Here is a 21,944-nt window from a genome sequence, read left to right as displayed (position 1 = left end):
GTGTTCTGTTGAATGTGTGCCATCTGTCATGCTTTGTCTCAGCAATCCAGGCACACCCTAGCCGTGCATTACCTGATCGTTGAATTTAATGAAGACTACAGTTTGTTACTATATATAGGATAATTGATTGGCAGTGAGAACAAAGAATGCATTCATTCAAATGATTTTTTATGAGCAGAAGTGGGTTTCAATTACTACATTAAGCTCACTGCCATTCAATTTATTATAATTAAAATATACGGGTCGAACACAATTGTGTCAGATCTGTCTGCGTTAGTTTTTATTTCTCTGGAAGGTTTCTGAACCAGTGGTTCAATCATGTTTGGAAGTTGAATGCCTCTCGTGTGTCACTACCACGACCAGTTTTAGATGATAACCATCAGGAGTATGTGAATGGAAGGAACTGCAGGTGCTGGTTTAAATCGAAGATAGACACAAAATGTGGCATAGGCAGCATCTCTGGAGAGAAGGAATGGGTGACGTTTCGGGTCGAGACCCTTCTTCAGACTGATGTGTGAAATGCATTGGCAGGCTCGGTGGCATAGGATTCTCTGCTTGACATTTTGAAAGGAACCAACTGCATGGAAGAAATGAGGAACTGCAGATGCTGGTTTACAAAAATATGAAGTGCTGCAGTATCTCAGGTGGTCGATACCACCTTTTCGAGTTGGAACCATTCTGAAGAAGGGTCCTGCCTCGATACATCACCAATCCCATGGTTACTGCCTGACCACCTGAGTTACTCCAGCATTGTATTTATTCAAATGCATGGAAGATTGTCTTTCTAACCCTGAGTAATGCAGGTTTTACCAGTTTATGAAAATAAACAGCAGTGCAAAGGTAATTTTATTCCCTTGCTTCTGTTGCATTTCAGTAATTGAGTGAAATTCTGTTGCATTTCAGTGATTGAATTGTTGCATTTCAATGATTGAATTGTTGCAAAGTTCCAACATGCCTTCTCAGTGCATTATGTAGGAAAGACTTTCATTTGTATAGCACCTGTCTTTACCATGGTATCATGGAGTCATACAGCACAGAAACAGGCCCTTTGGCCCAACTCATTCCTGCTGACCAAAATGCCCAATCTAAGCTCGTCCCATTTGGCCTACATCCCTCTGAATCTTTCCTACCCATGTACTTGTTCAATCATGTTTTAAATGCTATAATAGTAACTGCCTCCACTGCCTCCTCTGGCAGCTTGTTTTGTATACCCACCACCCATGAGTAAGACAAGTTGCTACTTAGGTTTGTATTTAATCTTGCCCCTCTCACAAACATATGCCCTCTTGTTCTTGAGAACAAGATATCTCTATTAAGCTCAGTAATTGTGCACCTGTTGCCCAGGGAACAGTCAACAGTCATATGGACCTCATGATATATTTTGGCTTTGACAATGCCACCATTCTGGTTTACATAATCGATAAAGCATTGTCAGTCATTGCGCTCACGAGATTGTATTCAGAAGTGTGTTGTGTTTTCTTCCAGCTGGGGTTTTGGTCAGTCCAGTTCCCTTCCCACAGCCGGTTCTGTGGTTGGTGGCCTGAGCCGACGAGGCCAGCGGCCGTTCCAGGTACCTCCCCGGGGTCTCTCGGCAACCCGCATGGGTCTGATGGGCACGTCGGCTGCTAATCTGGGTGGCGTTTCTCCACGCCATACACTTAACCCACTGGCAAGCCAAGGCAGGCAGGTTAGTACACCTTCCCCAGAAAGTGGGGTGTAAACACATTCAGTGTGCAAGGTCTGCTTTTTGTGATATAGTTTGTCTCAAACTTGGCCAACAAGAAGGTTGGACCATTCAACAGGCTCATTTCCCATGGCCTGAATGTTCATCCAGGCTGAATGATTGTTATTGTTGTAGCTATTGGGATCGGTGTAATGGATGTGGGCATTTTCTGATCAGCTTTAATGATGATGGGCCCAGAGTGGTAATGATCACAAGCCCATGTGAGGTGCTGTGTCAAAACTGTGAGATCACAGTGAGGTGCTGTGTCAAATCTGCTCTGGGTGGGTGGTCTGAGACATGGCTTGCCTCATTGTTCATTGTGGCATTAGGAAGTGTGGCATTCCATCTGTTTTACTGCCTCTGTTGCACTGAAACTTGGTGTACTTTTTTCTTCAGCCCATTGTTAAAATTAGTGGTAATTCCTTAGTGGTAAAGTCCAAATGTGTTGTGTATGTGCACCTGGATCCTCTGTCTGACAGTGCTTCAGTTAAGTTGCACCAAACAGTGCTTGGGTGTAGCTGACACTGGCTGACTAGAGCACCTGTTATTATGGTCTGGCTGAAGTAATAAATGACCTTGGCTAATTCATCCATTCGGGGCTGTGCAATATATCTCTGAAATCTCTCGGGATCCACACACCAATCATTTGAACAGTGCCCAGCTGTAGTTGTTGCTGTTCCTCCCTGTTGGTTCTTCCACTAGCCATTGTTTAGTCTTGCACTGAGTTTGAATGAAGGGCCTGAGAGCTGGATGTGTCCATAGACAGCAAGGATTCCCAGTCTGGGTATTGTATGTTCCAGCGTTGTGGAAGCTGTGACATCCTAGTTCTCTTTCATTAAAAACGTTGTTCTGTGTGAGTGTTGAAACAGTAGAAAACAGATGGGTGTTGGGCTTTCAGCTGCTGGTTTCTAGGTTTCTAAGAGGAGAGTCGGCTGTGTGTGAGGTAACATGACTTCCCTATGCCCACAGAACTTGTGGTTTGCCAACCCCGGTGGCAGTAACAGCATGCCGAGTCAAAGCCGCAGCTCTGTGCAGCGGACGTACTCTCTACCTGTGCACACGTCCCCTCAAGCCATCCTGATGTTCCAGCAGGCGGGTATGTAGTCTTTCAACTTCCCATCCTGAAACAGAAACCAAGTGCTGGGAAAGGTCAGCAAGTCGGGTGACATCTACAGAAAGAGAAACTATTAATGTTCCGAGTCTCTGATCCTTGTCGGAACTGGCAAATTAAAATGCTAACACAGGGAACTGCAGATGTTGGTTTACAAAATAAAAAGTGCTAGAGTAACTCAGTGGGTCAGACAGCATCTTTGGAGAATATAGATGGGAACATTTCAGGTTGGGACTCTTCTTCAGACTGATTCACTCTAACGGGTCCCATCACCTATCCATGTTCTTCAGATATGAATGCAGTTTAGCCTGGATATACAGTGTGGAAACAGGCCTTTTGGCCCACTGAGTACACAATGATCACTGGGAACACTACCACTATCCTACATACTAGGGGAAATTTGCAATTTGCAATTTGCAGAAGCCAATTAACCTATAACCCTGCACTTCTTTGGGATGAGAGAGGAAGCGGGAGCACCCGGAGAAAGCCCATGCGGTTACAGGGAAAACGTACAAACTCTGCAAAGATAAAACCCGTAGTCGGGATGGAACCCGGGTCTCTGGTGCTGTGAGACAGCAACTCTACTAGTGTGCCACTGTGGTGCTGCCTGATCCCCTGAGTTACTCCAGCACTTTATGTGGAATTAAAATGCTTGCAGATAATTTAAAAAAATAAAGACCATTGGTCTAGGAGCAATAAAAGGATATATAATATTTCTATAACATTTGAGCATCAGTAAGTTTAAGTTAAATAGAAAAGCTTTTGTTTCACAACCTGGCAGGGAGGGAGGGGTGGGGGACAGAGACCAGGTGCTGGAAATCTATCTAATGCAGATATTCAGCTTGTAAGGCAGCATCTGGGGAGAGAGAAGCTGATCAATGACCTCCAGTGTTGGCGTTCAGCAAACCTCCAGCAACTTTATCTTCCGATATAATGATTTAGCAAATGAAAGGTCACCTGCAGTTCTGTACCACATAGTGAGAAGCCTATTGAGGAATAAATTGCTTGGAAACATTATGGGGCTATGGGAAACGTGTGAATCCTGAGATATCCTGCCAAGAAGGGTGCTAAGTTGTACTTCCTTCTCTCCAGAGATGCTGCCTGTCCAGCTGAGTTACTCCAGTATTTTGTGTCTATCTTCAGGTTAAACCAGCGTCTGCAGTTTCTTCCTACACAGATGCTAAGTTGTTCTGAGTACCAAACTGAAGCGTGTCGTCTTGGGAGTCAAAATGAGGATTAGAAGAAATTTATTCCAGGGTTGTGAATCTTTGGAGTTCTACATCCCAAAGTGGTGGGAATGCCCAATTGCAGAGTACATATTTGAGGTTTTTGGGTCCTGGGAGAATCTGATCCTGGCGTGGCATTGATAGATGTGAAGGATCTTGGAGACTACTTCCACTTACCATGTCATGAACTGCCTTCTGCATTAGTCCGATTCCCAATCAGCTGAAAAAGTTGTCGCAGATCTTGAGCCTTATTCTTGGAGAGCATTTAGTGGGCTGGGAGTTGGGGAAAGGGAAATCAGTCAGGGTCACCAAGCTGATCATCTGTCCATGGTGTTCCTTTCTCAGTGGGTGAGCTGCAGGTGGGTGAGCTGCCTCTAACCGTTAGTTCACCCAGAAGGTTTTGGCCCCAATAGGCAGGGAACAAATGCCAGGGTGATCAGCAGCAATGGCCCAAAGGAACAGAGAAGGCCGCGTGGTTTTAGTATCTGGCATTTTGTTTAACAGAGGCTTTGTGCTGTTTTACCAGAATGTCAAGTGCCAGTGACAGAACCAGAGATTAACACAAGACTGGAGTCTCTCTGCCTCAGTATGACGGAGCATGCCTTAGGAGGTAAGTCTCTTCCAACACCATCTCATTGAATTGTAACAACTGAGTGGGAAATGGCACAGAAGGGAGGGATCTTCTTAAAGATCTCAAAGATAAATTTATGAAACCTTTGCCATTGAGCTGTGAACTCATGGTTCTGAATGTGATTGCAATGAAGTGGATTTTATGTAATATTTATGCTATGTTCATTGATATTTGGGTTACCCAAAATCTATAAATGACTTTGAAATCTAGATTAAAAGCTGGACACCAAGGCTAAAAATGGTATGAGGGAAGTTTTATGCCAACTGAGAATTGTAAAGATGGGTTGTAGGGAAAGCCGTAGATGTCTCTAGGAATTTGAAGACACTCAAGTCAAGTCAAGTCAAGTCAAATTTATTTGTCACATACACATACTCGATGTGCAGTGAAATGAAAGTGGCAATGCCTGCGGGTTGTGCACAAAAATAATTACAGTTACAGCATATAAATAAAGTTAATAAGTTACTAAACATAGCACAAAAAGTGTCGACAAAAATTTAGTCTCTGGGGTTATCAAAGTTGACAGTCCTGATGGCCTGTGGGAAGAAGCTCCGTCTCATCCTCTCCGTTTTCACAGCGTGACAGCGGAGGCGTTTGCCTGACCGTAGCATCTGGAACAGTCCGTTACTGGGGTGGCAGGGGTCCCTCATGATCTTGCTTGCTCTGGATCTGCACCTCCTGATGTATAGGTCCTGCAGGGGGACGAGTGTAGTTCCCATGGTGCGTTCTGCCGAACGCACTACTCTCTGCAGGGCCATCCTGTCCTGGGCAGAGCTGTTCCCAAACCAGACTGTAATGTTGCCGGACAGGATGCTCTCTACAGCCCCAGAGTAGAAGCAATGAAGGATCCTCAGCGACACTCTGAATTTCCTCAGTTGTCTAAGGTGGTAAAGGCGCTGCTTAGCCTTACCCACCAGTGCGGCAATGTGCGTTGCCCACGTCAGATCCTCTGCGATGCGGACTCCCAAGTATTTGAAACTGCTCACCCTATCCACAATAGACCCATTTATCTCCAGTGGCGTGTACGTCCTTGGATGTTTAGCCCTTCTGAAGTCCACAATCAGCTCCTTTGTTTTAGTGACATTCAAGAGGAGGCTATTGTCCTGACACCAGAGTGCCAGATCAGCCACCTCCTCCCGGTAGGCCTTCTCATCGTTGTTGGAGATCCGGCCCACATGAACAGTATATCTGTAGCCTGGCTTGCTTGCATTTAGTGGAAGAACAGGTGGTATTGGTCCTTTTGTTTAACAACTAAAATAATTTCCTTTAATTTCAACAGATGGAGTGGACAAGACGTCAACTATTTAGTGCGCAGCACTTGGCTTGTGAACACTTAGAGAGAAGCTGGCGTTACACAACAGCTGCTGGCAACTCCACTGATGTTTTGTGGGGGGAGGCACTACACCTTACAATGTATATTTTCGCTGATCTTTATTTAACCTCAGGGGAAGCAGACTGATACCCAAACTACGTTTGGTCTGTTTTCCATTATATTTTTTATTTTAACTTTTTCTCAGTACCCATCTGGTTAAAGGTTCAGCACCGGTACAAAAATCATTTAGCTCAACTTAATTTAAAAGAAAACTGGGAACTAACATGAAATTAGTGATTGACAGTGCGGTGTGCTGAGCAGTGCTCATGACAGAGGAGACGGGAACACTTGGGCGGATGGTACAATGGTCTGAACAGAAACCTGCACGTGTTGATTACTGTGTGCTCATGTAGGTCTGGCACCAATGCATGCAGTACTTGGCAGTTGTGCAGCTCTGGTGTTTATCTGTCTATCACTAATTTAAACTAAAATCTCTGGTCAAAGTGATGAAAGCAAGTTAACCATTTAAGAAAGTTTAAACTATATAAGAGATGTTCTGTTCTGAAGCACGCATTACTCGATAAAACACACTGGTTGCATTAGCAAAACTGCTCCAGCATTTTCATTTGAGGAGCTGCAAAGAAGAATGGAAAAATAACTGACATTTTTCTGAGGTTATATCTGTGTTTGTGCTTGTAATGATGGCAAAATACATCTAGACAGCTCCAAATGAGCACTATTTGGACTGGATTTACTCTCGTGCTTTGTGCTTCATATTGTTTGCCCAATTTCTACATTGTGGATCTGTAACAGGAAGCTAGTGTTTCCTCTTCTCTCCTTCGGTACAATCTCTCCATGAAGCACCACTCTGCTTCACCAGCCCATATGCCTGGCCGGCCCCTCACAATCTAGCTGATGACTGGGATTCTGAAGAAGGCACTGACTCTTCTGCCGTTGATGGTGGTTTAGAGCTCACTTCTACGTTTAGTTTGCTTTGGAACTTCATGAAGGTTTTGGAAAAGGCTGGCTGATTGTTGGAACGTTGAGCATGCATGGAAGGCCTGGTGTGCCAAGAGATGGAAGCTCTGGTTGTCATTCCTGTCCCAAATCTGGTCAATTGGTAAAGTTTTAAACAGCATTGATAAAGAGTTTAAAGACTGTCTTGGAACTAACCTTCAGTAGTTGAACTAGCTGAAGGTTTTTGTCATTGACTAATGAGAAGACCGTTGCAATCTGTTTAAAGCATAAACCAGGGCAATACATCTTCCCCCCCCCCCTGCTTCACTGCTCCTCACCGTAGTCCAGTCCTCTTCCTCAGTGCACAAGCCTGTGAGACCCAGAGTGGAATATCTTTACTTCCCTGAACTTGTTCTGCAGTAGCAGAACAGCAGATCGTCCTGCTCCATAGTTCCCACTGCCCCCAGCAGATCGTCCTGCTCCATAGTTCCCACTGCCCCAGCAGATCGCCCTGCTCCATAGTTCCCACTGCCCCCAGCAGATCGCCCTGCTCCATAGTTCCCACTGCCCCCAGCAGATCGTCCTGCTCCATAGTTCCCACTGCCCCAGCAGATCGCCCTGCTCCATAGTTCCCACTGCCCCCCAGCAGATCGCCCTGCTCCATAGTTCCCACTGCCCCAGTAGGTCGCCCTGCTCCATAGTTCCCACTGCCCCAGCAGATCGTCCTGCTCCATTGTTCCCACTGCCCCAGCAGATCGCCCTGCTCCATCGTTCCTGCTCCCCCCCAGCAGATCGCCCTACTCCATAGTTCCCACTGCCCCCAGATCGCCCTGCTCCATCGTTCCGGGGACGGACTGAATTGTATGTCCGTTTATAACAATTATGCCTGATTTTGGAGCTGCCAGACCAGGTGTTAGGCTCAGTAAGCCAATGCAAAAGCCGGCTTATTGAACGGTGACATGGTGGGAAAGACCAATAGCTCCACTCTGGCACCCAGCAAGAGGCCTTGGGAGAGAGATAGACAGAGAGAGTGCATTCACCAAAGTATTAAAAAACTGACAATTTCTACTTTCCGTGTTTACTGCCTAGATGCAGAACAATTTTGTAGTCAAGCGGGACATGGCTATTTCATATTTACAAGCGTTGTTCCTTTTTGGTGCCTTTCTCACTCGATGTGAGATACTTAACCTGACTGTAATGGGGACTGTGGACGAGTTTCGACAGAGGCCATCCAGCTGTTATCCAGAGGCACAGTATCTCCCCTCATTGAAGCCAATGCAACATCTGTACCAATAGCAAACTACCGAAGAGTTCTTTTGTAATGACGGTGCTTTCAGAACACGATATTTCTTTGAAATAATGTAAGGAAAGATAACTTTTTTTTGTTGTTGAAAAATTTAACAGAGCAAGATTATGGGGAGTCGTGTATTTGTAACTCCCGGTTGCTTAGTTACATTTAAGAGTTCATGGGTCATAATTTTCTAGCATGAGGCACAGAATGGGGGAGGGGGGGAAATGTGTATGTTCAAAGAAAAATGGTTTCATGTATATAGTAAATGTATGTATGGAAAAGTGAGAATAATTCTTGAAAGGGTTTCAGTTCTACAAGGCCCTGTTTATATGAATCACATTTTTTGCCTGGAGTCTTGTGGCTTCAGTAAAGGACTTTATGTGTTTACATCTTAAGAGGGGAGAGGGGGCATGCATAACATGGGCACAACTTTAAATGACTTTGGCTTTCAATGGTCCTGTCACACTGGTCAACAGAATCGTTCCAGATTTCTTCCTTTGGTGAGATTGCTCTCAAGCTGTCGTCTTGACGAGGCGTGTACAAGGGTAGGGTGGCTACCTCCATGACAAGACCCTCTTTAACCAGTATATCAGTGACGTGCGGGGGGGGGGGGGGGGGGGGGGAGATGAGCTTGTCCCTGCTGGTGGACACTCACTTTTCTTAAGAAAAAGGCCGCTGTGGGATTGGAGAAGAACAATTCCATTTCTGCCTCTTTCTCAAATAATCTCAACTAATGCACTGGAGTGAGAGGCCACATCGTCCTCACACTCTCCCTTTCCAGCTTCTTGCTCGCCGTTTTGCAAAATGATTTGCTTTCTTGACTTCCAAGATCAGCACCGGCAGAGATTTAAGAGACTCTCCCTTCCAATATTGAAAAGAAAATAACTTTGTACAGAAGAGAATTCTGCGTAGTATGAAGAATCCCTGTTGAGTTTGTACCTTCGGCTTTGCAATCTCCCCTTCCATTCGCCTCTCTCCCAGTACTGGACTGCAGGAATTGCTCATGAGAATGTTTATATAACTAAAGCCATGGGCACATTTTAAAATGGGGATGGATGAAGGAGAGTGAGAGAGAGTTGGGCTCTTACACCAGTCGGAACAGTGCATAGATGCTCCTTGTCTTTTCACTGCCACGTGTGGTTTAACCAGACTTTGAGGTACATTCAAAGGCCCCTTTCTTGTCTGTCCAAGATACACCAGACATTGGGCTTCCCTCTAAAGAATACAAGACTCAGTTTTGCCACTTCATTAGCTGCCTTGTCATTCAGTGACAGTGTGTTTTTGTTGCTCTGCTCTGCCCGGCCAGTGCTGCAATGGGGGAGGGATGTCTCTTTCTGTTGCTTGCTTCATGGCAAAGGTTTCCCACTGTGTTTGTGCTACCTCCACCAATGATAGTTGGGTACTGAAGTCACCTTGTTGCATAGTTTGGTACTGGGACAGCTGTAATGCCATGCCTGGCTTTCTTTAAACGGGCAACTTAATAAATCTGTACATTTTGGGCTGAATCAGTGATTTGGCATAGATTTCTGTTAATGTGTGGTTGGAAGTGTAGCTGGTCCCTGTGAGAGTGTATCCAGTATAAACCTGTGGAAGGCCATCGCTGTTCAGATCCTCTCCTCCTTATATTAACTGTAATTCGTCCCTACACTGTGACCTGCCACAACAGTGATGCCATCTGGAACGGCACCTGGACTCTCGATCTTCCCCCTTTCTGAGCTCCAGTCCAATTCTGTTTCCTACACGAGTCAACCCAGAATTGAGTTGCAGATGTGCTGCTAATTCCAGGCTGGTCAATAGTGTAGCCTTTCCAAACAGGCTGGTCCACTGCCCTCGGCCTTGTTCCACAGTTGGTCCCAGGGCTGCACGATCCTGAGCTGGGTTTCAAGGTGAGGACAGACACCCCATCTCAGTACTTTAATCCTTCCCACTCCCGATTAAAACACTTGTTGATCAATGTTTTGATCAGTAGCGGGACTGACTGTTCATGCTGCAGGCCCTGGGGTTAGTGCCATTTGGGGTTTCTCTGTCCAGGCCTTTTTGCTTTTGGAAGATATGAATGTGCCAGGGTTGGTGATTAGTGAGTTTTGTTACCTGGCCCAGGAGACAGCTCGGCACTGCAGTTCCCTCTCTAATGAGGTGCTACCAATGGATAATGTGTCACAAGTTATTTTTATTTAGCACCTATCTTTTTTAAAGTTGGAGTCTGATGAAAGATGGGCGCTCCTATCTTGAGAATTCCATTTTCCGCCATTGAGAGTTACTGAGAAGTCCGGTAGCTGTCTGTTAAATTAGAATGAACCCATCACCGTTCAATCTGGGTGAAAGCTTGCTTGTGTTTTACTGGCCCCATCCTGCGGGCTGTGTGCAGCCACACTGACCAGCCAGGCCTGTGTTAGGGAATTTCCCCTTCTCCCACCCCACACACAAAGCAAAATAAGGAATAGCTTTATAAATAACCCGAGTTACCACCTCTGGTGTACTGGTGAGGTTGGGGCATTTATGTTGGGTATCGCCCACTACAGCTGATGAGGATGCTACCATGGCAACAGTTTCCTGTTTTTGTGTAACATAACATTGGAGGCGAGAGCTGGGTGTAAAGGGGCAGGCCCCCCTTGTGCTCGAGTATTGCTCATACATCTGTACGGCATGTGTGTAAAGGCCGTGTGCTTGGCATAGACTAGATCAACTGCATGCAGCTGTGCAACTTGTCAACCTCCTCACCCACTCCAGTCTGTCTCCATTTCATACCTTGTGAATCAACTAATTGTGGCAACGTTTAGATCATTTAACTGATCAAACAAAATACAATAAACTGCTAAAATAAAGCTATTTGCAAACTAATTGCAAGCAGGGATGGGGAGGGGTTGCTGATTCCTGCTATCCAATTAGCAGTTTCCCCATCCAATACACTGCCTTTTGGAAATCAGTGCATTGGTATTTTAGTGGGGTTTTTTACACAATTTAAACACTTTAAACCCACTAAAAAGAGTGATTTGAACATATGAAGTCTGAACGTTGAACAAAATGAAAACCACCTAGTTGCGTGTTAGTCCGAGTGGAGTTGAATTCAGTTATCGGCGGTAAATGCTGGCCAGAGCTTAGGTCAAGGAACCAGCAGTAAGTAATGTTGTGACTTGCATTCAGTGGGCTGTGCCTGAATGAAATTGGTACTAAAGTGGACCCAGATGCTTATGTTTTCCAAGAGTGGACTGCATAGTGGATTACTCTAGCACCCCACCCTGAAGTCTCCTTTAATAGTGAGGACACAAGAATTATCCTGCTTTGACGTTGCCTCGGAGTGGCAGGGTTATGTGCCTTTCTAGCTCGCTGTCAGGGAATCTGGTGAACATGGACCCCAGCTCTACTCTTGGCATCAAGGTCTGCAGTGGATCAAAGTCGACGGGAATATAAACCAAAGTTATTTAAAGTTGGTTGTGTTTGAAGCTTCACCCTTTTTTTACAAGCTACGATACATGTTTAAAACACGTTAAGTAACCCTTTTTTCTATTACACAATTATTATTTTTAAATGCCTTTGCAGCAGGTTTGCTTGCTCGTGTAAAAGGGAAGTTGTACTTCTCGAGACAGAATTGGAAGGGGTTTGGGAGGGGAGGGGGGAGGGTTTGATGTGTAAAGAAATAGTGTTAGAGCAACGTTGGGGGCTGGCGTTGACACGTTGGGGTCTGCAGCAGCTGGATGCGAGCTGCAGTCGGGCAGGGGAGAGGGGGCATTTAATAGCCAAACTTTGGAATATGCCTGTTCCTCAAATATTTGCTTTTCCAAGACCGGAACGGACTCATTCCTGGTTTCTAAGGTTTCACTTGTTCTTTCTCTTAGCACCTTGGCAATTAAATGTGCTGAAAAATATCCTATTCTGGGAGGGCACTGCCTAAACTGGGCCCCTTCCTCTCCTGCATGTTGCACCAAATGCTGGCTAAGGCTTCATTGGTTGTAGTATCGCCCACCACTCATCTCGGCATCCCTTAAGGATAGAGTGGAGACCCAATTTAAAGCTGCTCGTTCCATCTTGTACAAGAGGCAGTAACTGCACCTTGCCCGTCACTAGTGCGGTACCTAGGCTGCAGCGCCACTGATTCCTGATGAAACAGAGCAGGTCTCCTGACTATCCTGTAATAGATCTATCCATCTGTCTCCTCTCCTGGGCGTAGCTGGTTGGTTGCTGAATGAACAGGATCGGGCCTGACTGCTCCCCATTACACACAGCCTGTCTGACACTTGCCACCTTGGTTTCCCAGCCAAGCTGCTCCAGCAGGAAGGAGTGAGTGAGATGTCGAACAGTATTGCCCCAATCATGAATGTTTGTTGTTGGGCAAGGGGAGGGTTCACTTTTCACCAGAGTTTAAACGCGTGAGGATTGAAAGGCCTTGGTGGAACATGAATTGAAAGGCACTCCACCCACCTGGTCATTTGGATTAAAAATAAATCTCGGCAAATTGGGAATTCTTTGCCCTTCCCTATTCTGGAATTTGACTCCACTTTTAATCATTTGCAAAGTCTTCAAAGAAATCCCCCTCTATGCAGGCTGAAGCTGTTAAAGAAACCAGGAATCTGCTCTGGTGTAAAGTTATGACATCCCTTTGTGTTCCGTCTGACGCCACAAAAATAATTTTCTTACTAAACAATAAATATCCAAAACTGCTCAAGTGTTGGAGTTTTTTCGCTTGCGTTGCCCCGTTATGTTCATGCCAGTAATTATTCAACGGCCTCCGTGGTGAGTTTGGACAGTTTTATCAAGACCAAAATTTCGTAAGTGTGCAGATTCTGACCCTGTGCACCAATTCACTTCTCTGCTTCCAACCGCGGTACTCAGCATGTGGGACATTACATGCTAATGTTATCACTGGCATCTCTGGATTCATGAACCACCACCAGGTTTGTTAACATAAGCAAACTGCAAGGGGAACATTAGATGCTCTTTATAAATGCAAATTGTTAAGATTTGCATCAGCTAGATTGTGTATAAATATCTCTGCATTATTGAGTTGGGAGAGGTGTTAATCTCTGGCTGGGGGTCTGGAGATACAAATAATCTCCGCAGCGGGGAAGGGAAGCCTTTTCTGCAAAAATCAAAATTGCTGTTGCATTAAAATGAATTGCGGCTTTTTTTAAAGTTTGCCACTGTGGATATCCTACAATTATTGGCAAAATTAACGGTGGATATCTTCTGGATACATGCTTTACCCACTTTGTTTAATAGTTTTCAAATCTTTTGTTATTTTGCTATGACTATGGGCTGTTTTACTTTCTGTATGCATTATATTTAATTTGCGAGTTAACACAGGATCTGATTTCTCAAATTGTTTTAGCAAACCAGTTTAAACTCTTATCCTTTTCTAAAATGGTAAATGCATGCTGGGAGTGTACTTTTTAATCAGGATTCTAGAAGTTGCCATTCATTTCACACTGATCTGCAAATGCAATCAACATTTCTAATGAAGACACAAGAAACTGCAAATGTTGGCAACTTCATGAAAAAGCAAATGATGGAGGAATTCAGGCCAGGCAGCATCTATGGAGGGAATAGGGAGATGACATGCAAGGCATGATAAGTAAGTTTGCAGAAAATGAGTGGCATCATAGATAGCAAAGATGGTTGTCAAAAATCGCAGCAAGATCTTGATTTTTTAGATTTAGAGATACAGCGCAGAAACAGGCCCTTCGGCCCACCGGGTCCGCACCGCCCAGCGATCCCCGCACACACTAACACTATCCTACACCCACTAGGGACAATTTTTACATTTGCCCAGCCAATTAACCTACAAACCTGTACGTCTTTGGAGTGTGGGAGGAAACCGAAGATCTCGGAGAAAACCTACGCAGGTCACGGGGAGAACGTACAAACTCCGTTCAGACGGCGCCCGTAGTCAGGATCGAACCTGAGTCTCCGGCGCTGCATTCGCTGTAAGGCAGCAACTCTACCGCTGCGCCACCGATCAGGTGGGCTGATGAATAGTTCATGGCATTCAATACAATTAAGTTTGAGGTGCTTTTTGGGAAGTCAAACCAAGATAGGACCTTCGCCGTGAATGGCAGGGCCTTGGGGAGTGCTGTGAAGCAGAGGGTCTAGCAGTGCCGGTACATAGTTCCTTGAAAATGGTGTCACTTGTAGATAGGGTGGTCAAGAGGGCTTTCAGCACATTGGCCTTCATCGGTCAGGGTATTGTGTACAGAAGTTTAGATGTTGTTTACATTTGTACAAGACATTGGCAAGGCCACATTTGGAGCATTGTGGTCACTGTTATAGGAAAGATGTTAAGCTGGAAAGGGTGCAGAGAAGATTTGTGAAGATGTTGCCAGGACATGAGGACTAAGCTAAAGGGAGAGATTGAGGAGGCTAGGACTTTACTCCCTGGAGTACATGAGGGTGAGGGGCAACCTTGCAGAGGTGTTTAAGATTACGAGGGGAATAGTCAGGTAAATGCAGAGCCTTTCACCCAGAGTAGGATAATCGACAACCAGAGAACTTGGGTTTAAGGTGAGAGGGGAAAGATTTAATAGGAATCCAAGGGTCCTTTTTCAGAGGGTGGGGGTTATATGGAATGAGCTGCTGAGAAGGTCGTTGAGATAAGTACAATGACATTTAAAAGATGTGGATAGGAAAGGTTTCGAAGGATATGGGCCAAACACGGGCAGGTGGGACTAGTGTAGATGGGGCATGTTGGCTGGAATGAGACTAAAGGAGGGTTTTGACCTGAAACGTCTTATCTATTTCCTTCACAGATGCTGCCTGACCGCTGAGTTCCTCCAGCACTTTGTGTTTTGCAAGACTCTACCTGATCTATTCCCTCTGCTTTCATGTATTTTAGTTTATTGTCACATGTACAGTGAAAAGGTCTTGTTGCGTGCTAACCAGTCAGTGGAAAGGCAATACATGATTACAATCGGGCCATTTGCACGGTACAGATACATGATAAGTGAATAACATTTAATGCAAGGTAAAGCCAGCAAAGTCCGATAGTCTGGGAATCTCCTACTCCATCAACTAGTGTTCTGGCCTCAGACTGTGGAAGAGGCTGAGCCATAAACCCAACCCAGCACCTGTACTGGGTTATTGCATTATACTGTAGTGGGTCTGGCCTCTGCTCCAGTACAAGGGAAAGCCCTGGGCACTTCTCCTTGTGCCTTCCACCTGTAGCACTGCATTAATGTGTGGGCACTGAGTGGGGACAACATTGGCCTCTGTGCCTTTTTGCCCTGTTGCAGCTGAATAACTCCTTGACTGTCCAGCTTAGATTTCACTACACACCATGTGGGGAGTGAAGGCATGGAGAGAGAGAGAGAGAGACAACAGAGAAACAAGCTCTTCAGTCCACTTAGTCCATGCTGACCATCAATCACCCATCCCATTTCTTCTGCCCAGATTCTACCACTCACCTGGAGTTGATGAAATTGATTAGCTGCAGCAGAGAAACAGGCCCCTTCGGCCCACCAGGTCAATGCTGACCATTGATCAGCTGATCACACTAGTTCTTTGTTTCCCCATTCCCTCCCTACACACTAGGAGCAATTAACCTACAAACCCGCATGTCTTTAGGCTGTGGGAGAAACCAGAGCACCTCGACGAAACCCACACAGATTATACCTGTGGTCTGAAATTAATCTGTGTCTAGGATGCTGCAAGGCAGCAACTCCACTAGCTGCAACACTGTGCTGTCCATCTGCAATTACTGCCGCATTCTGCTTTACGGTACTACACAAAGATATTTTACTGTGTATTGAGTAATTGATAGAGCTGTTTCCTCAGCACCAGAGACCCGGTTTTGATCCTGACCTCTGGAGTTTGCGCGTTCTCCCTGTGACCTAGTGGGTTTTCTCCAGGTCCCCTCGTTTCCTCCCACATCCCAAAGACGTCGGGTTTGCAGGTTAATTGGCCTCTGTAAATTGCCCCTAGTGTGTAGGGAGTTAATGAGAAAGTGGGATAATATAGAACGAGTGTGAATGGGTGATCGATGGTCGGCGTGGTCTGAAGGCCTGTTTCCACGCCGTATCTCTAAACTGAAAAACAGGCTGCCTTGCTCTCCTTGCAGTGGAGACCTACATCTGTGTTTCTTCAGAGCCAAGATCAGCCTGTGGATATTTGTTCTATCCCAGGGAGAAGGAAGCCACGTATCCATGCAGAAATGGGAGGTGGGGGAGGAAAATGGGGAAACCAAGCAAGCCTTGCCCGACAGTGAATGAACAAATATTTACTGGCAATATTGATTCTGGGTGCACAGCTGGCTGTTCAGATTTTATTCAGAACAAGCGTTAGAACTAGCATTGCTCGTGAAAGACGAGTGTAATGTGAACCTGGAAAATATTTCTGCATTAACCTTTTGTTCTGCCAAAACCAAATTCTTGTGATTGGAAACTGCTGCTTAATAGGTTTGTTTCATTTTAAATGTTTATCTTTCATGTGATACATAAGACCACAAGGAAAGTGGCACGCCTGTAATATTTATTACAACAAACTGAAATATTTGGACTTCCCGAGTTGGAAAGTGTCCAGTCAGATTTGCTGTAGACATCTTAGTAACAGCATTCATCCTCCTGAATGTCGCTAGCAGCCTGTGCTCTCATTATTTCATCTTTAGTCTGCAGCCCAAGTCTTGTGGTAGTCAACAATTTTGTTTGAATGTGTGTTTTGAGCATTAATAAGTCGTCTTTTAACCCAAGACAGTGTTTGTAGTCCAGCAGGAAAATGGTGCTCTTTGGAATATGGCTAGACCAAGTGGACCCGTTGGGCCCAAACCTCTCCTGCATTGGTGCAGCACCCTCTCCCCCCCCCCCCCCCCCCCTCCCTGTGTGAGGGCTTTGTGCAGGCAAGTTGCAAACTTGGGGAGAAGGACTTATTGGGTGTTCGTTAGTTTATAAATGCAGCACAGAAACAGGCCCTTCGGCCCACTAAGTCCATGCTGACCATCGATCACCCATTAGAACGCTAGTTCTATCTTAACCCAATTTTGCATCCACTCTACATACTAGCGGCAACTAGCAGCAGCCGATTAACGTACAAACCTGCACGTCTTTGAGGTACGGGAAGAAACCCACACAAGAGGTAGGGTACGGACATGGATAGACAGACAGAAAGCAAAGAGTGGGGATAAATGGGTCCCTTTCAGAATGGCAGGCAGTAACTAGTGGGGTACTGCAAGGCTCGGTGCTGGGACCGAAAAGCTATTTACAATATATATTAATATTAATGACTTGGATGAAGGGATTAAAATACCATTAGCAAATTTGCAGATGATACAAAATTGGGTGGTAGTGTGAACTGTGAGGAAGATGCTATGATGAATGGTGTCAAGTTAGGAAAAGGGGACGTACAACGAGATCTGGGTGTCCTAGTGCATCAGTCACTGAAAGGAAGCATGCAGGTACAGCAGGCAGTGAAGAAAGCCAATGGAATGTTGGCCTTCATAACAAGAGGAGTTGAGTATAGGAGCAAAGAGGTCCTTCTGCAGTTGTACAGGGCCCTAGTGAGACCGCACCTGGAGTACTGTGCAGTTTTGGTCTCCAAATTTGAGGAAGGATATTCTTGCTATTGAGGGCGTGCAGCATAGGTTTACTAGGTTAATTCCCGGAATGGCGGGACTGTCATATGTTGAAAGACAGGAGCGACTAGGCTTGTATACACTGGAATTTAGAAGGATGAGAGGGGATCTTATCAAAACATATACGATTATTAATGGGTTGCACTCGTTAGAGGCAGGAAACATGTTCCCAATGTTGGGGGAGTCCAGAACCAGGTGCCACAGTTTAAGAATAAGGGGTAGGCCATTTAGTACGGAGATGAGGAAAAACCTTTTCAGTCAGAGAGTTGTAAATCTGTGGAATTCTCTGCCTCAGAAGGCAGTGGAGCCCAATTCTCTGAATGCATTCAAGAGAGAGCTAGGTAGAGCTCTTAAGGATAGCGGAGTCAGGGGGTATGGGGAGAAGGCAGGAACGGGGTACTGATTGAGAATGATCAGCCATGATCACATTGAATGGCGGGGCTGGCTTGAAGGGCCGAGTGTCCTCCTCCTGCACCTATTGTCAAGGTCAATCGGTGAGAACGTGCAAACTCCACGCAGACAGCACCCGAGGTCAGGATCGAACCAGGATCACTGGTGCTGTGAGGCAGCAGCTCCACCAGCGACATATCTGTGCTCTCTATTAGAGTTAGATTTTTTTGGGTTAAACTCTGACTTTGACACAAACATGCCAGTTCTATAATTAGATTTCAATAATAAACATAAATAAACTTCCTTGTTGCTATTTTAAGGAGCAGTTGAAGATATTGGATTTTCATCTGAAATGCATCTTTCTTTTGAAGAAAAAGCATTCTCCATTTCCTTTTAGTTGAGTTTATTGTCACGTGTACCGAGGTACAGTGAAAAACTTCTTGTTGTTGTTGTGTGCTATCCAGGTAGCGGAAAGACTCTACATGATTACAATCAAGCCGTCCACAGTGTGCAGATACAGGATAAAGAGAATAACGTTTAGTCCAAGGTAAAGTTCGATTAAAGGTAACATGAGGGTCCCCATGAGGTAGATGGGAGGTCAGGACCACTCTCTAGTTGGTGATAACAGCTGGGAAGAAACTGTCCCTGAATCTGGAGGTGTGCGTTGCATAGAAGCCTGCCCAGTAGAACAAAGACCAGGAGTTGGAGTAGAGTGGATAAGGGAGAACCAGTGGATGTGTTATATCTGGACTTCCAGAAGGCTTTCGACAAGGTCCCACATAAGAGATTAGTATGCAAACTTAAAGCACACGGTGTTGTGGGTTCAGTATTGATGTGGATAGAGAACTGGCTGGCAGACAGGAAGCAAAGAGTAGGAATAAACGGGTCCTTTTCAGAATGGCAGGCAGTGACTAGTGGGGTACCGCAAGGCTCAGTGCTGGGACCCCAGCTATTTACAATATATATTAATGATTTGGACGAGGGAATTGAATGCAACATCTCCAAGTTTGCGGATGACACGAAGCTGGAGGGCAGTGTTAGCTGTGAGGAGGATGCTAGGAGGCTGCAAGGTGACTTGGATAGGTTAGGTGAGTGGGCAAATGCATTGCAAGCTGCAGTATAATGTGGATAAATGTGAGGTTATCCACTTTGGTGGCAAGAACAGGAAAGCAGACTATTATCTGAATGATGGCCAATTAGGAAAAGGGGAGATGCAACGAGATCTGGGTGTCGTGGTACACCAGTCATTGAAAGTAGGCATGCAGGTGCAGCAGGCAGTGAAGAAAGCGAATGGTATGTTGGCATTCATAGCGAGGGGATTTGAGTATAGGAGCAGGGAGGTTCTGCTGCAGTTGTACAGGGCCTTGGTGAGACCACACCTGGAGTATTGCGTACAGTTTTGGTCTCCTAATCTGAGGAAAGAAATTCTTGCCATAGAGGGAGTACAGAGAAGGTTCACCAGATTGATTCCTGGGATGGCAGGACTTTAGACAATAGACAATAGACAATAGACAATAGGTGCAGGAGTAGGCCATTCAGCCCTTCGAGCCAGCACCGCCATTCAATGCGATCATGGCTGATCACTATCAATCAGTACCCCGTTCCTGCTTTCTCCCCATACCCCCTCACTCCGCTATCCTTAAGAGCTCTATCCAGCTCTCTCTTGAAAGCATCCAACGAACTGGCCTCCACTGCCTTCTGAGGCAGAGAATTCCACACCTTCACCACCCTCTGACTGAAAAAGTTCTTCCTCATCTCCGTTCTAAATGGCCTACCCCTTATTCTCAAACTGTGGCCCCTTGTTCTGGACTCCCCCAACATTGGGAACATGTTATCTGCCTCTAATGTGTCCAATCCCCTAATTATCTTATATGTTTCAATAAGATCCCCCCTCATCCTTCTAAATTCCAGTGTATACAAGCCCAATCGCTCCAGCCTTTCAACATACGACAGTCCCGCCATTCCGGGAATTAATCTAGTGAACCTACGATTAGACTCGGCTTGTACTCGCTGGAATTTAGAAGATTGAGGGGGGATCTTAAAGAAACTTACAAAATTCTTAAGGGGTTGGACAGGCTAGATGCAGGAAGATTGTTCCCGATGTTGGGGAAGTCCAGAACAAGGGGTCACAGTTTAAGGATAAGGGGGAAGTCTTTTAGGACCGAGATGAGAACGTTTTTTTTCACACAGAGAGTGGTGAATCCGTGGAATTCTCTGCCACAGAAGGTAGTTGAGGCCAGTTCATTGGCTATATTTAAGAGGGAGTTAGATGTGGCCCTTGTGGCTAAAGGGATCAGGGCGTATAGAGAGAAGGCAGGTACAGGATACTGAGTTGGATGATCAGCCATGATCATATTGAATGGCGGTGCAGGCTCGAAGGGCCGAATGACCTCCTACTGCACCTATTTTCTATGTTTCTATTTCTGCTGTAGCGCCTTGTAGTTATGGACATCCTTTCAGGATAACTATGTTTGCAGTTTAGAGGGCATGCTTTTGGATCTGTAGCCTAACCAGATAACTTCAAGAAGGTTTTACTGTCATGTTCTGGCAACAGAATAATGAAATTCTTACTTGCAGCCGCTGAACAGGCCTGCAAATGCGATACACACGTTACATATAATGTTAAAACAATCAATAAATTAATAGCCACAATACTTATGCTTAGTTCTTGGTCCAACATTCCTCAACATGGAAAGTAACTGTTGAGTGTTGTGTCATGTTCAAGAGCTGATGAGTGAGGGCCTGAGCTACAGGGAGAGGTTGGGCAGGTTGGGACATTCTGTGAGTGCAGGAGGCCGAGGGATGATTGTATAGAAGGTCTTTAAGATCATGAGTGGAATACACAGGGTGAATGCACACAGTCTTTTTTTCCCCAGAGTTGGGGAATCAGGGCATAGCTTTCAGGTGAGAGAAAAAGTTTTAATAGGAACCTGAGGGGCATCTTTTTCCTAGAGGTGGTAGTGGAGGCAGGTACAATCATGACATTTTAAAGACAAGTAGAGGGGTACATGGTAGAGAAGGTTGGGAAGAAAATGGGCTAAATGCAGGCAAAAGGGACTGGCTTAGTTGCACTTCACTTGCCCCTTGGGTACCTTGGTTGGCAAGGGTGTTAGGTTTCAGTGCTGCCTCCACCTCATGGCTGTCACACAGTTTGTTTCAGTTGATTTGTCCTAGAGATACAGCATAGCAACGTGTTCTCCAGCCAACCAACGATCACCAGTACACTGGTTCTATTTTAATCCCAATTTTGCATCCTACACCCGAGGGGCAATTTTACAGAAGACAATTAACCTGAAAACCAGCTTGAAATGTGGGTGGAAACCTGAGGAAACCCACATGCTCACAGGGAGAACATTCAGTCTGTAAACCCAACACCCAAAGTCAGGATCGAACCCGGGTCTCTGGCGCTGTAAGGCAGCAGCTCTACCTGCTGCGCCACTGTGCCACAAATCCTAGGACTGGACTGATATGATCTTTAGCTCTCGGCAAACTGCAGGTTTAATTGAAGATCTTGTAGTCAGATGTGACACTCAAGTCAGTTATTTTTAGATTTTATGGTAGCACTTGTGAACAAATCAGTAATGATCTTGGAATAAAACAATTTGCCAGGTCCAGGGTTTTTAATCTGGCCTCTCCTGAGCACAAACATATTTATTGGATTGGATTTTGTTCTGGGCCCTCTGGATTAATCTGTAGAAAGGTTAAAGCACAAAAACTAATTTCAAGGAGATGCATCTACTTCGGTGTTAAACT

At 45.4% G+C, this 21,944-nt stretch overlaps 2 protein-coding genes across 5 annotated transcripts in view; both read left to right on the top strand.

Annotated features, from left to right (window-relative positions):
• The window catches only part of samd4b (sterile alpha motif domain containing 4B), a 48,269-nt gene extending 39,422 nt beyond the window's left edge, over positions 1 to 8,847 (top strand). For all 4 annotated transcript variants that reach the window (XM_078430893.1, XM_078430892.1, XM_078430891.1 and 1 more), the window contains 4 exons: positions 1,486 to 1,687; positions 2,693 to 2,819; positions 4,587 to 4,670; positions 5,968 to 8,847. In XM_078430893.1, coding sequence (XP_078287019.1) covers positions 1,486 to 1,687; positions 2,693 to 2,819; positions 4,587 to 4,670; positions 5,968 to 5,996 — 442 coding nt within the window. In that variant the 3' untranslated portion in view covers positions 5,997 to 8,847. The remainder of the gene's footprint in view (positions 1 to 1,485; positions 1,688 to 2,692; positions 2,820 to 4,586; positions 4,671 to 5,967) is intronic.
• erh (ERH mRNA splicing and mitosis factor) overlaps positions 1 to 21,944 on the top strand; it is a 116,375-nt gene that overhangs the window by 68,464 nt on the left and 25,967 nt on the right. The window lies entirely within an intron of this gene.

Source organism: Rhinoraja longicauda, chromosome 41 (genome assembly GCF_053455715.1).
Source record: "Rhinoraja longicauda isolate Sanriku21f chromosome 41, sRhiLon1.1, whole genome shotgun sequence".
In the NCBI taxonomy this organism is placed as follows: Eukaryota; Metazoa; Chordata; class Chondrichthyes; order Rajiformes; family Arhynchobatidae; genus Rhinoraja; species Rhinoraja longicauda.
Note: the sequence above shows the minus strand (reverse complement) of the source record. Positions and strands in the feature narration are given on the sequence as shown.